Source organism: Scardinius erythrophthalmus (assembly GCF_964197995.2).
Source record: "Scardinius erythrophthalmus genome assembly, chromosome: 3".
In the NCBI taxonomy this organism is placed as follows: domain Eukaryota; kingdom Metazoa; phylum Chordata; class Actinopteri; order Cypriniformes; family Leuciscidae; genus Scardinius; species Scardinius erythrophthalmus.
In genome coordinates, this window is record NC_138223.1 from 40,115,420 (window position 1) to 40,130,333 (window position 14,914).

General features: G+C 39.0%; 1 protein-coding gene across 2 annotated transcripts in view; it reads right to left on the reverse strand.

The window, feature by feature from the left end:
• Nucleotides 1-13,964, reverse strand: part of npnta (nephronectin a) — a 54,806-nt gene extending 40,842 nt beyond the window's left edge. For both annotated transcript variants that reach the window (XM_081360590.1, XM_081360589.1), the window contains exons 1-2: nucleotides 13,656-13,964; nucleotides 3,153-3,253 (exon numbers count right to left, since the gene is read on the reverse strand). In XM_081360590.1, coding sequence (XP_081216716.1) covers nucleotides 3,153-3,253; nucleotides 13,656-13,723 — 169 coding nt within the window. In that variant the 5' untranslated portion in view covers nucleotides 13,724-13,964. The remainder of the gene's footprint in view (nucleotides 1-3,152; nucleotides 3,254-13,655) is intronic.
• Nucleotides 13,965-14,914: the final 950 nt, after the last annotated feature.

Here is a 14,914-nt window from a genome sequence, read left to right on the forward strand (position 1 = left end):
CTTTTTGATGCTGAAAATTCTTTGCATCACAGGAACAAATTACATTTTAAATATATTCAAATTGTGTAATAATGTAAGTAATAATTTCACTGTGAATGGACACATTGTTACGATGTGCAAAACACTATATCAAAGCTGTGTTCAACAAAGCTTAAACTGTTTCCAAAGGACAAAAAAAGAAGACATTTGTCTTCAAATTTTGATTCATCGGTCCACAAAACCGAGTTTCACTCCTCTAGTTCCTATGTTCTCTTGCCCAGGCAGGGCAGCCTCAATAACAAAGGTTTCTTTGCAGTTCCTCAGTCACACAGCTTCACACACACTCCCCTGTTAACTACTGATGCTCGAACGTTTGAGTAACATTTTGCTGAGCTGGTATTTTAGGAGCAGCTTAGGAACAGGATAGTCGGTGTTGCAGATGTTCAACTATTAAATCCCTCTTGTCCCGCCTGACCTCACTGGTCCTCATGAGGGCCAATTACTTCAAATTAAATGATGCTTTAAACTACAGAAGTGACGACTCTCAAAGCTAACATTACCCTTCAGAAGATACCATGATGCTATACACTATGTTACTGAATGATTACCGTATTTATTTAGTTAAATTGGTCTTAACTGGAAGTATAAGTGTTATTATACTGGTTTCGGATTCCCCTGACCTAGTCTTGCATATCCAGACCTTCAAACTGACGGTAGCTTTCACTGGCCAAGGACGTCTGACCGACAAATCATTCTAATATGCTGATTTGATGCTCAGGAAACATAGCTTATTATTATCAATAGGAATAGAAAGTTCTATATATGAATAGAAAGTTGAAATAAAAATATCTTTTAGAAGAATAGAGTCTTCTTGCTGAATAAAAGTATTAGGTTATTCAAATAAACCTTACTGACCCCAAGCGTTTGAACCGTAATGAAGAAATTTTAACGTTGACTGCCTGTCCTTAAGCACTTGCAGTGTACGTGCTTTACTGTAACTATGATTTTTGCTCTTTTTATAACCTGAGGGATGAGCCGAAATGATCTTCGTTGGTAATCCACACTATGCTATGAAAGCTGTTGATAGAGCTTAACTTGTATTGAACCCGGAACGTTCCTTTAAAATCCAGCTTTTAGAGAGAGAGAGATTACAGTCCGAGATGTCCTGACGCTCGAGACAGATATTTCACTCTCGCACTGAGCCGTACTCGTGAAGGAACTTCATCAAAATTCATCCTCAGCTGGAGATCTTGTTAACTCTAGATGATTAGGTTGTTATGATTGGGGAATCTAATTTCGGCTGTGTGAGGTACAGTATAATCGTAATCACGAATTCAGCCCAAGAAACCGAGGGCTGCCCCCTAAACCAGCTGTTCTGAGAAAGTCAAATATTGCAGCTTCATGTTCCTGTTATTGAGGTGAGAATGGAGCCAGATAAAGTATGATAACACAACCTTTGACTGGATGGATATTTGAAAAGCATTTCGGAGCCGAGCACTTCACTTTCCCTGAGGACTCTGTGTTCGGGGATGCATTTATTACGGCCTTCATTCTCAATGTGCATCTTCACCCCGTATGTTCACCGACCGGCCAAAACAAACCGCAGCAATTTCAATTCAAATCGAATCGAGTTGAAATTGCTGCGGTTTGTTTTGGCCGGTCGGTGGTCGTCAATCAATTTCATCAAAGATATGAGATGCAGGGATCCCGTAATCAGTCACGATGGAGCCCTTAACGCCCTTAACGAGTTCAACCGCTGGCTGTCTTGCTGTCCGTGATTGAGGACAGAATCGGTTTGTTTGCCGCCCATTGTGCATATTTATTGACTTCAAATGACCGTTTTCAGCGTTTTCAACCATCCAAAACACGCAATCTGCAAAGGCGTACCTCGGCCACGTGAAGTGTGAGAGACATTTGCACACATACACACACAGTCACACAAAGAAAACATTGATTTGTTACAAAATACGGTATAAAGACGAAATGCTGAGAATCTACTAGCATAGAAGCATAAGCATTAGCTTTTGGAGCCCCTCAGCATGTGACCCTCGTGATTCTTTGGCAAAGGCAACAGCTGGGCTATCATGTGCACAAGCCATGCAGAGAATCTTGCATTTGTCAGGCTGCCCGATACATTGCGCCGCTAATACTCATGCATCACAAAGTAGCCCATGAATCAGCGCTGGGCTTGTTCCATTTTTTGATACGGTCAAACATTTGTTCAGAAGCATGGCATATCTTTTTTAGATTTGTAGCGAACATATGGCAGCTGATAAATGAAGCATAAGACGCTATTAATATGAGCAGCGGGAGCACATCCTCTGATTCCATGATAACGCAATAAAATGAGCTAATCCGTACTTGAAGATCATTACGTGATTAATGTGGTGTAAGATTTGAGAGGCATCATCACTTCTAGTGTGAGATGAATGCATTTATATGGATCGCACATTACAGATCGGCATAATCCATGCTTGATCCAACTAAAGGTATTACGGGTAATACAATGGCTGGAAGTGAAACAATTAAACTTGATAATATATATATATATATATATATATATATATATATATATATATATATATTTATGTTCTTTATATTTTTCATATTATTGTACAGCACTTTCAGTTGTTTTTAAATGTGCTTTCTAAATGAATGCTTGGACTTCTATGTCTTTTTTAGACCTCAAACTAATCCTGCAGGAATGTGGTGCTGTTGCAGCAAACTACTCGTTGTACCTTCTAATTATTCCAAATGACTGAACCACATAATATTGGGTGTCATGCAGAATATCTCAAAGACAAAGCAGACAACCGGCGGGCGACTAAACCAGTTAGTAAGCATGAAATTTAGAAGCATTATTTCCCAAGACATAGTCTTGCTTATTTTCAGCCATCATTTTCTACCACTTCTGTGAAGTCACCAGTTCATTATACAGTATTTGGTGGAATCAAATGGATCCTGCAATCAAATCAGCATCTAAAACATTATGCCAGACTTAAAAGACTTAAAAGACAATAGAACTATTTATACAATAGAACAGAATTTGGCAGCTACTCCAATGAACTGGTGACTTGCTGTGAAGTGTTGTTAAGTGTCGGAAGAAGGTTAAAGCAGCATGGAAGTCTAGAAGCCCCTACAGCACTGTTCACCCTATAGCAGCAGTTACTCACGCTGGCACTGGCCCCAGGAGACTCGTGTCCAACCCCAGCAGCAGTCGACCCGAGCGCCGTATCGGCACAGCCCATTGGACGAGGCCATCTGTCTGGGCCACCTATCAGGAGACAGTTTGATCAGATCTTGGCCAATCACTACACAGAAGACAGTTAAATGAGTGACAAGTAACATTGAGCATATCTATCTATCTATCTATCTATCTATCTATCTATCTATCTATCTATCTATCTATCTATCTATCTATCTATCTATCTATCTATCTATCTATCTATCTATCTATCTATCTGTATTTCTGTCTGTCTGTCTGTCTGTCTGTCTGTCTGTCTGTCTATCTATCTATCTATCTATCTGTCTGTCTGTCTATCTTTCTGTCGGTTGGACGTCTGTCTGTCTGTCTATCTATCTATCTATCTATCTATATCTGTCTGTCTGTCTGTCTATCTATCTGTCGGTTGGACGTCTGTCTGTCTGTCTATCTATCTTTCTATCTATATATCTGTCGGTCTGTCTATCTTTCTGTCAGTTGGACGGTCTGTCTGTCTGTCTGTCTGTCTGTCTGTCTATCTATCTATCTTTCTATCTATATATGTCTGTCTGTCTATCTTTCTGTCAGTTGGACGGTCTGTCTGTCTGTCTGTCTGTCTGTCTGTCTGTCTGTCTATCTATCTATCTGTCTGTCTGTCTGTCTGTCTGTCTGTCTGTCTGTCTATCTATCTATCTTTCTATCTATATATCTGTCTGTCTGTCTATCTTTCTGTCAGTTGGACGGTCTGTCTGTGTCTGTCTGTCTATCTATCTATCTATCTGTCTGTCTGTCTGTGTCTATCTATCTATCTATCTATCTATCTATCTATCTATCTATCTGTCTATCTGTCTATCTGTCTGTCTGTCTGTCTGTCTGTCTGTCTGTCTGTCTGTCTGTCTGTCTATCTATCTGTCTGTCTGTCTGTCTGTCTGTCTGTCTGCCTGTCTCTATCTATCTATCTATCTATCTATCTATCTATCTATCTATCTATCTATCTATCTATCTATCTATCTATCTATCTATCTATCTGTCTGTCTGTCTATCTATCTATCTGTCTGTCTGTCTGTCTACTGTATCTATCTATCGGCCTGTCTGTCTGTCTGTCTGTCTGTCTACTGTATCTATCTATCGGTCGGCCTGTCTGTCTATCTAAGTCTATCTAAGCCCATGAATCTGTAGATTCAAGATTCAAACACATTTGCAAGTCATGAGTTAACTTCTATTGTTCCAGTTTTTACTGTTGTCTTATCCATTGCATCAGTCAGCCAGTGACGTGTTATCTATATTCACAAAGCTTCCGTTGTACTCAGTGACACAGGTGCTGCAGATAAGAGCACTGTGAGTTATCACTCCTCCACCAGAGGCAGATCTTCTCGTATGATGCTGGATGCACACACAGCGCAGAGATCAGATGTAGTCTATCTGTGCTTATGCGAGAGGGACTTTATGAAAAATAAGGGTGTTCTTAGAAAAAGATATGTTACATGACCCAACAATGTGAGTGAACAAGACAGATTTTTGGAAAACATCATTCTTGGAAACAACAGCGAAGGCCGTTTAAAACCGATTTTCCATAAAATGGAAAATAAAGGTACAGCTGAAGTGCTTTTGAATCGGAGAGTTTCTTGGCAGTGCACGCCAGGACGAATCTCTTTTTTTCCACCAGCAGAGCTCCAAATGTTTTTGTGAAGAAGTAAAACCATTTAAGGTCTGTGAAAATAAGTAAAAGGGAATGAACACAGGTCAAATGACGTCATGTAAATGGATCATCATGGGTAATAGATACAGGGAAAGCACAGCGCACAATCTAAAATTAAACCTCTACTTAATACGGCTGGCTGTATTTAAACAGAGAAGAGAAAACAAGAAAGAAAATAAACTGAGCTAATCATATATCACATATAAACATTCTATATTTTGTTGAATTACTTTATTTGAGGATGATAATAAGTGGATAATAAGATGATTTATTTTATTTAACCCTTACATACATACACAGTGATACTTTTTCCAGGATTCTTTGATGAACAGAAAGTTTGAAATATAATTTTATATTTGATAAATGTCTTGTACCCTTTTCACAATGTAATACAGCCTTGCTGAATAAAATGATTAATTTCTTTCAATAAATCTTACTGACCCCAAGCTAGATTTTTACTTTTTACATTAAACATTTTTATTCTACTAGGCAACAAAATATAATACCATTACAAGAATAAAAAACACTGACATATCTCTAAAAGTTGCATGTGTTATAGTATGCATAAGTGAGGGAGGAAATGATTGTGAATTTTAGCCGCACGCTCACTGTCCTCTTCCGTTTACTCTGGATCGGAAGCCAGTGAAAATGCTAATGCGGCCACCATGGCTGCCAGTCACTCCAGTAAGAAAGTGTGATGGTGGCACTAAATGAGAGTGACAGGCCGAAGGGAAAATGTTTGCGTGTGCAGCTCGGCGAGGAAAAGGAGACGGCTCTAAAGACACAGAGCGCATGCTAAGAGGATTGAGTCCGTGCTCCTGCCTGTCACTCTGCTATATCTTACCTGAAACACACATTTAATCACAAACACACACACAGAGAGACTGGCCGGACTCACCATGTTCCAACACAATCACCTCTGTATGCATTAAAAACATCACTTCTAACTCACTGCAAAGATGCTGGGTGCAGAATACATCATATTTCGCAATGGCTCCCAGGGTTGCACATTTCTGTTGTCTTTTGTCTTTTAAAAGTAAGAAAACCAAATGGTTGTTGTCAATTTATCTGTACTGCAAACATAGCAGAACATATGTACTGTACATATATAATGACCCCACATACCCAATCTTTAGTCATTTTAATTGCATTTCTCCACAATGATACAAAGCTATTTATTTAACTATTCTAACACAATCACGTGGTTTATTTTCATTTACCTGACCGTGACCCTATCAGAACAGAATTTAGTGTCTCAAAAATGAAAGAGAGGGATCATAATGCATACTAACATTCATTAAACTCCAAGTATGTTCCAATTGGCTGTGATTTTGTCTTTGAACAAAACATTTGATTTTCAGGGAGGACAGAAAAAAATGCTTGATGGAAAGCTTTTTAGGACACCATGCTATTACAAAAAGACAACAGAGAATAATTCACATAAACTGCAGTGCTTAAAGAGGACGTATTATGCCTTGGTTTTGGTATTGGGCTCTGCTACAAAAGGACTATTCAAAAAACACATTATTTTTCACATATTTCGCATTGTTGCAGCACCTCTCTTCCCAGTCTGTCAGTAACGCTCTGTTTAGTTCCTGTCTCAATGAAGCCCCTCCTTCTGAAAGAGACTGGTCTTCTGATTGGTCGGCTGGACAAGTTTCTCATGATTGGTCAACCACTTACCATAACCGTGATTTTTAATGCACTACCAACTAACTCAACCAGGCCTCGCCTATTTTTTTGCGTTTGCCTTGGAAAGGAATTTTTTAAATGAGGGATATTTGTCGTGTTCGTTCCCGGAAGAAAACTCAAGACAACAATGGAGGCGTTTCAGGGAGTTCAGAAACAGTGTTACTGATATAGAGAACAGAAAGTGAATTTGTGCTTTGTAACTTTGCAGACCTTTTTTATGCTCAAACAGCAACATTACACACTAAAGAAAGTAAAAACAGGCCCTCTTTAATGGAAAAGAAAGCAAGTAAGAAAGAAACAAATAGAGGGAGGGACAAGAGAGAGAGACAAATCTCCTCGTGTGCAGTGCTTGCCCCACCAGAGACAAGCGAATGCGTGCCAGTCAGCAATCTGCAAACTCTGGGCCCGATCCAAAGAGACACCAAACCGAGAGAGAGAAAGAGAGAGAGCGTCGCCCAGCGAGAAACCGGCGCCACATTCACTGAGGTAACAAGTCTGTCACAACAAATCCCTCGTCCACCTGAGTTAGAGTCTTTCCTCACCTTGTTAAAGATGCAGCTATTACACAGTTTCAATTTCCAGCTCAATCTGGCATTAGCGGATTACACAAACGACAAATATCTCCATAATGCAATTCTGTCCCGGCTGCTAAAAGGAGGCAACCGGGTCACGAAAATTAGACGTAGATGCCTTTATCTCTGTGCACTGGTACATTTGAGTCATGAAACATTCATGCAATTCGCATTTCAATTTGTCTGGAGCGGTCTGACACAATTCATGCGGTTCCGTAGTGAGTCTGCACATGTATATGAATGATGACATGCAGCAGGGCTCGGGTGCAAGTGCAAGGGGTTTAATTACAGCCCTTCACATTCCTCCACCACCTCCACAGACTGCCAGACAATTAGACACGCGCCTTTGAAACATGCGCTCGAGTTGAGCTGTCTTCATTCGCCAGCCTCCATATAGAATATATGCCTCTGGAGAATGACACACCGGTCAAGCAAAGTCCATCTCATCCAGAGCTAAGCGGCAATCAGACGCAGCAGGTACAAGTCTGAAATAAACGCCCCATGTGGTGAAAGGGACAGATTTATGAATCTCCCACAGTTTCTGAGATGTTTCTGAGCATTTGAAGACAACAGATATGAGTTTTGCAATGGTCAGCGCAGTTATTTAGTCAGAAGTCTGGCTGGTTGGAAATTTAGAAGTAGATTTAGCCTAAAAAAAAGAGTGGCAATTGAAAAAGAGCACTTTAGCATCGCAAGTGCAGTCACATTAGACTTTGTTCCATTCATATGCATGCAAACGTGGGCGAGAGGAAATGCAGGCCAAAGTTTCAGCTCTGGCCTGTGAATTTGCATGGGGAGAAGGTGGTTGACCAATTAAGAATCAAAATGTCACAGATTTGGCTCAGTAAAAAGAATGCAAATTTCAAAGCTGCATTGCTTACAGGGTTTCCGTAAAGTGGAGTAAACAGTACATTTTACTCCTTAAAACGCCCCGATTGTAGTCTTTGAGTTTTCTTCCGGTAACGAACACGTCACAATATTCCTCATTTAAATATTTCCCGCCCAAGGCATACGAAAAATAAAGGTGTGAAGCCTGGTTGAGTTAGGTGGTTATAGTGAGTGACGTGACATTTCCAGTTGAAGCGGTTGACCAATCACAACACACTGCTCCAGCTGACCAATCAGAGCACATTGTGCTTATCAGAAGGAGGAGCTTCATAGAGACAGAAACTAAACAGAGCGTTACTGACAGACTGAGAAGAGAGGTGCTGCAACATAAACACGTGAAAAATAATGAAAAGGCATGAAAGCCTATTCTAGTAGAGCCCAAAAAGAAAACCAAGAAAAGGGCATAATAGGTCCCCTTTAATATATTCAACTTATTATTTGATGTTTTTCTTTTATTCTTAACAACAAAATCCATTGAATGTGACAGCATATCTTGTTCCCCATATGTAATTTTCAGCCCGTTCTCATATATTGACGCTCTTGACATTTCGTCTACATCGAATGCACATGGCACCCTTTAGCGTCAATATGAGGCTAAAGGGAATATTGACGCTAAAGGGTGCCATGTGCGTTCGATGTAGACGAAATGTCAAAAGCGTCAGTATTATGACGCCCAAGGATGAGAATGCATTGGTAATTTTGCACACTCAAAGTCGTGTGTGCATCCTATTTTCAGCAGACGAATTGACGGAGAGTGTCAAATCCAAACATTGAAAATAATTTGACTACAGACCAAGTGACAATGCATTTTCAGTCAAATGTACATTCGTTGGCCATGGTAGCTGACTCCGCCACTGCATGATGGCAAAGTCAGGCCTGGGGGCAAATTCTGCTCCCTGAGACAATTCAGATGATGAAATCAATTGAAAGATTACAAAGAGTGTCAACCGGACATGTGGACATAATTCAAGCCCTTCTGAATGGGCCTGTAGGGTTTACCCCAAGACTGAGTGAGGGAGTAACAAAGCACTGCTGACAAAATATATTTGAATAATTAGAGATGCGGGGAATATACATTCTGCTCCAGTGAGTCATAGTAACCAACAGTCCAGAACCCCATGTTGGAAGAGTTGAAAAAGTTGGACACTTTAATGAGTCTGTCTATAATTGATTGCTCTTGTTATCATGTCAGCAAATGACAAGTTGGCGGTTTAGTGGCGAGTCATCCCTCAGGTGTAGCACAAGCCATTAGACAGGAGCTTAACGGCCCCTGCTAAGGGCCTGGATATAATGAATGGGCCCCTCACAGTGCGCTCATGCACTATATTCTCTCTATGAATTTAGATCGGGGCAGTGAAGCAGGTTTGTAAGCAGGGCAAATTGGCAAATAATGGCCCTGGTGACAAGCGAACTCCATCACGACTGAAATTAATAATGTGCGCCAGCAGGTTAATGTACACGTTCATTACAGTGGGCAGCTCCCGCTCCTGAAATGCCAGCGCAAGCCATGCCCTGAAGAAAAAGCATCAATATTGCGTCTGTGAGTTACACAAACATTAAGCTCATGATGTATGGGATGACAAAGAGAAGTCAGAATGCATAGAATGCAATGAATAACAGAGTCTTGACTAAATGAGTGTGCTAAGGTCATTTGGACAAATATAGATGACACATTAGTTGTTCATTATGTCTCTTAAAGAGCGCCGCTAATGTTGTACCACAAAAACTGTTATTAATGTCCCCCTAACTGAGTACGAATGTGTTCGTGAAACCACATCATAGCTGTGCTCTGCCTCTGGGCAACTGGCAATGATAAATAAGGGGACAATGAAGAAGCAAAAGAACCAAGCTTGAATTTTAACACAACAAATGCTTCTGCCAGTGAATACATTTCAAGTCCATTTGGAAGGACAGCTATTGCTCATCTTGCCAAAAGGGCAAAATGCTTCCCAGCAGAGCGGAAGATAGAAGATGCCATAAAGATCACTGCAGGAGTTGTATTCAGAAGTCCACACTTGGGTGGGCAGTGTCTCAGCGGAACACCCTGTGGGAACCGAGTGACTGTAACAGTGAATGGGAAGTGATGCATTCACAACAGTGAACTACCGGTAATTAGGCGATGCATACATAATACGTGACGTAATTCGGTGATGCATGCTTAATACATGATGTAATTAGGCAATGTATACTACAGGACACAATTAGAAGATGCATACTTAATACATTACGTAATTAGGCAACGCATACTTAATACATGACGTTAGGCGATGCACACTTGATACATTATGTATTTAGGCGAGGCAAACTTAATACATGACATAAGGCGATGCATACTTGATACATGATGCATTTAGGCGATGCAAACTTAATACATGATGTTAGACGATGCATACTTGATACATGATGTAATTAGGTGATGCAAATTTCATACATGATGTAATTAGGCGATGCATATATAATACATGACGTAATTAGGTGATGCAAACTTCATACATGACGTAATTAGGCGATGCATACATAATGCATGACATAATTAGGTGATGCAAACATAACACATGACGTAATTAGGTGATGCTTACTTAATACGTGACGTAATTAGATGATGCATACTTAATACATTACCTAAGTAGCCAATGCATACTTGATATATGACATAATTAGACAATGCATACTTAATTCATGACGTTAGGCGATGCATACTTGATACATGACGGAATTAGGTAATGCAAACTTCATTCATGACGTAATTAGGCGATGCATACATAATACATGACTAATTAGGCGATGCATACATAATACATGACGTAATTAGATGATGCATACTTAATACATTACTTAAGTAGCCAATGCATACTTCATATATGACATAATTAGACAATGCATACTTAATACATGACGTTAGGAGATGCATACTTGATACATGACGGAATTAGGTGATGCAAACTTCATTCATGACATAATTAGGCGATGCATACATAATACGTGACTACTTAGGCGATGCATACATAATACATGACGTAATTAGGTGATGCAAACATAATACATGACGTAATTAGGTGATGCAAACATAATACATGACGTAATTAGGTGATGCAAACATAATACATGACGTAATTAGGTGATGCAAACTAAATACATGACGTAATTAGGTGATGCATACTTAATTCATGACGTAATTAGATGATGCATACTTAATACATGACTTAATTAGGTGATGCATACTTAATACATGACGTAATTAGATGATGCATACTTAAAACATGACTTAAGTAGCCAACGCATAATTAATATATTACATAATTAGACAATGCATACTTAATACATGACTTAAGTAGGCAACGCATACTTAATACATGACAATTACAAAATGCATATTTAATACATGATGTAAATAGGCAATGCAAACTTAATACATGACGTAATTAGGCGGTGCATACTTAATATATAATGTAATTAGACGATACATAATTAATACATGGCGTAATTAGGCCACCCATACTTAATACATGACATAATTAGACAATGCACACTTAATACATGACGTGAATAGGCAATGCACACTTAATATATGACGTAATTAAGCAATGCTGTAAAATGACAAAGAATCGCTAAATTAATAAATTACATTGAAACACAGTTTGAAACCAATTATATTTCCATAATGTATTTGCATAATGAACTGAAAAGACAGTTCTCACAAAAATGAAAAAGTTGTCATTTATACTGTCATTTTCAAACCTTCCTTTGACAAGGTACTTTATTTTTTCTCATACAATGAAAATGAATGGAGTCCAAAACAACAATGGACCCCATTGATTTTCATTATATATATATATATATATATGTGTGTGTGTGTGTGTGTGTGTGTGTGTGTGTGTGTGTGTGTGTGTGTGTGTGTGTGTGTGTGTGTGTGTGTGTGTGTGTTAACAAGTTCATATTGCAGGGAAGGAATCAAGATGTAAAAAATAGATGTAAGATGTAAAAAATAATCTTAAAAAAAGATCTGTACATGTAACAGGACCATGGATGTGCATTAGGAAAGTAAATATATAGGCTCAGTTTTGAATTTGTTGACTTTTAAATAATGCATATGAATTTAATTGTTATATGTATATACATAATTAAATTCATAAAGTATTTAACTTTCATATTTAATGAGTAGGCCTAATTAACAATGCATACTTGAATGAGGTAACTGAGCATTGCATAATAAATGATGTGATTCAGCAATGCATGCTCAATAAGGATGAGTCATAAGCACTGTTTTAAAAGTTTCTCCAAGTCACAGAAGAGATCAATGAACCCCTCTAATAATGGCCCTAGGGCCATTCAATCTTGAAAGTCTCTCAGATTGCACCTTTTGGATATCTCTCTTATTTAGCACATCTTATTCAACGATCAGTCTTACTAGCAGAGGGATTCATGAACAACACTGTGTCAGATTAGTGAGACCCCTAAAATGTGCAGACAGTTCAGGGGGGCCTGTAGGAACGGACAGAGAAACCTTGCCCTAAGGTATACTGAGCTACTTTTACTAAAGCACATTTAATTTCAAGCATGGACATTCAATCCCTTTTAATCTCAATGAAGCTTTAAGCAGATTTGAATCTTTGGCACGTTTCTGTTCACCACATATTTCACATTACATGTTTGGGCACGAAACAACCAGGAGCATGTGCGCTGACAGTCTAAAAGGGAGAATAAATGCTTCTTAAACACTTTTTTTAACTGCCATTACATACAGTATTCAACACATACTGATAAGTTAAAGAATGAATGCTAGTATTTTGCATTTGTGAGATCTTTAAGAGCAACTTTAGACTGATGCAAGTTCACAAGTTCACCGTGCTGATTGACAACACAGTAACACAACACAAACTTTAAGCCCGTCCTAAACTGAACCGATCACAACAGCACTAAACGTGAGGCTAACCTGTTGTGCTTTCAGAAGCGTATTTATGGCTCGTTTCATGAAAATTGTGACTTCTGTAGAAATAAATCGTTAACATAAACATTGACTTTAAGAATGACTTTTTTTACTAATTTAGGTTTTGTTATTAGTCAACCCTGTTACCAGCAACATAAAACATTTCTAAAATTCTTCTAGTAAAAAATAAAAATAACACTGTCATAAAGGTATTATACTTTCAGGATGTTGACTCCTTAAGCATAAGTGTCTCATGGTTTTTATCTCATTCTTTTGTGAGGCTTGTCAGGGGATGATCTTAAAAAGCCCTGTTTCCACGATTTCTTTACATAATACAATGACTTATTCAAAACTGGATGTTTGAAGAATTATCAGCATTAAATTCTCTTTCTAATAAACACATTGTAGTGTTTTGACCTTGACCACAAACCTAATTATGCCTATCTATAGATGAACTTTAAAATTGTCAACTCTGTTACTTTGAAGGCATATCTATATATTTATTAATAGCCTATATTACATTTTGCCTGAGATGCAATTTATTCATACTTACAAGCCATTGAATGTTTAAAATCTTAAAGCAGTTTACTTTAAAGTCATCTTTTAAAAACAGGCAGAATCATAAAATGACTCTTAAAACAAACTCTCTGCTCTCTTAAAACTCTTAACATCACATTGATACAATCGCCGTCTCACCTGCCGTCGAAGTCCGCGCTCACTCCGAACCAGCAGGTCCAAATCAGCATGAACTTTATGATCCACATCTCCTTGCGTGTACGGTGCGTATATCCAAACGACGCCGCTGGTTTCTGGTGTTTAAATGGGAATGATGGTGATGTTTAGATCCGTCAGTTTTCAAAGCTACGAAGCGGGTCGAGCAGAAGGTGTTGACTGCTGTCCATGCACGAGATACTGGCAGAGTCTCTGTCTGCGCTCCGCTCCTCCGGTGGAGAACCGTGGACTGGAGCGCAGAGTCGGTGCCTCAGCTCTCTCTCTCTCTCTCTCTCTCTCTCTCTCTCTCTCTCAACACACACACACACACACACACACACACACACACACACACACACACACACACACACACACACACACACACACACACACACACACACACACACACACACACACACACACACACACACACACTGAATGAGCACTGAGCCCAATAAGGAGAGACGGGAACGCTTATTCTACATACCCCTATAATTACAAGCACATTCATTAGGCTATATGTAGCCTAAACATAGTGTTTATGAACAGTATGAGGTTATAGCCTATATAGGGCCATGTATATGCATATAGACAATATTCACACATACACACGTGTAAATATATATACACACACATATAAATATACATATTACAGTAAATACTGTATATGATAAGAAATCACTGGGAAAGGTTTTTGCAGACAGGAGGGCACCTGCTTTTGTCATGTAAAACTGCTGGAAGGAAGATTTATGGTTCCAAGTCATCACTTGAGTTTCAGGTCTCAAGGAGTCGTGTGCAGGGTTACGTCTCATTTTTAGTTTCCCCATAGCGTTGGGCAGAGGGCATGTGAAATAAGGGTCTTTATGTTTCGTCTCTATTTCCACTGGGTTAACACTTAGAAATGCAAGTATGCCAGATGGCATCTATATCTGGTCTCATCTCAAATCAGTCATATTCAGTGCCATAATCACGCTCTACTCTTTAACTAAAATGCTATATCCCAGAGAAAAATAACAAGGACACAGCTCATGTTGCAGTCGAGTATAGTGAGATATTGGAAAAGTCACACTCAAAGGTGTTACTGTGCACGGCTTGTTGGGATACTTTTATACTGCAAGCCAAAGAGCACAGTGTTCTGCTTAAATACTATTTTGTGAAACATGCATGCATGCATACACTCACCGGCCACTTTATTAGGTATACCGGTTCAACTGCTCATTAATGCAAATATCTAATCAGCCAAT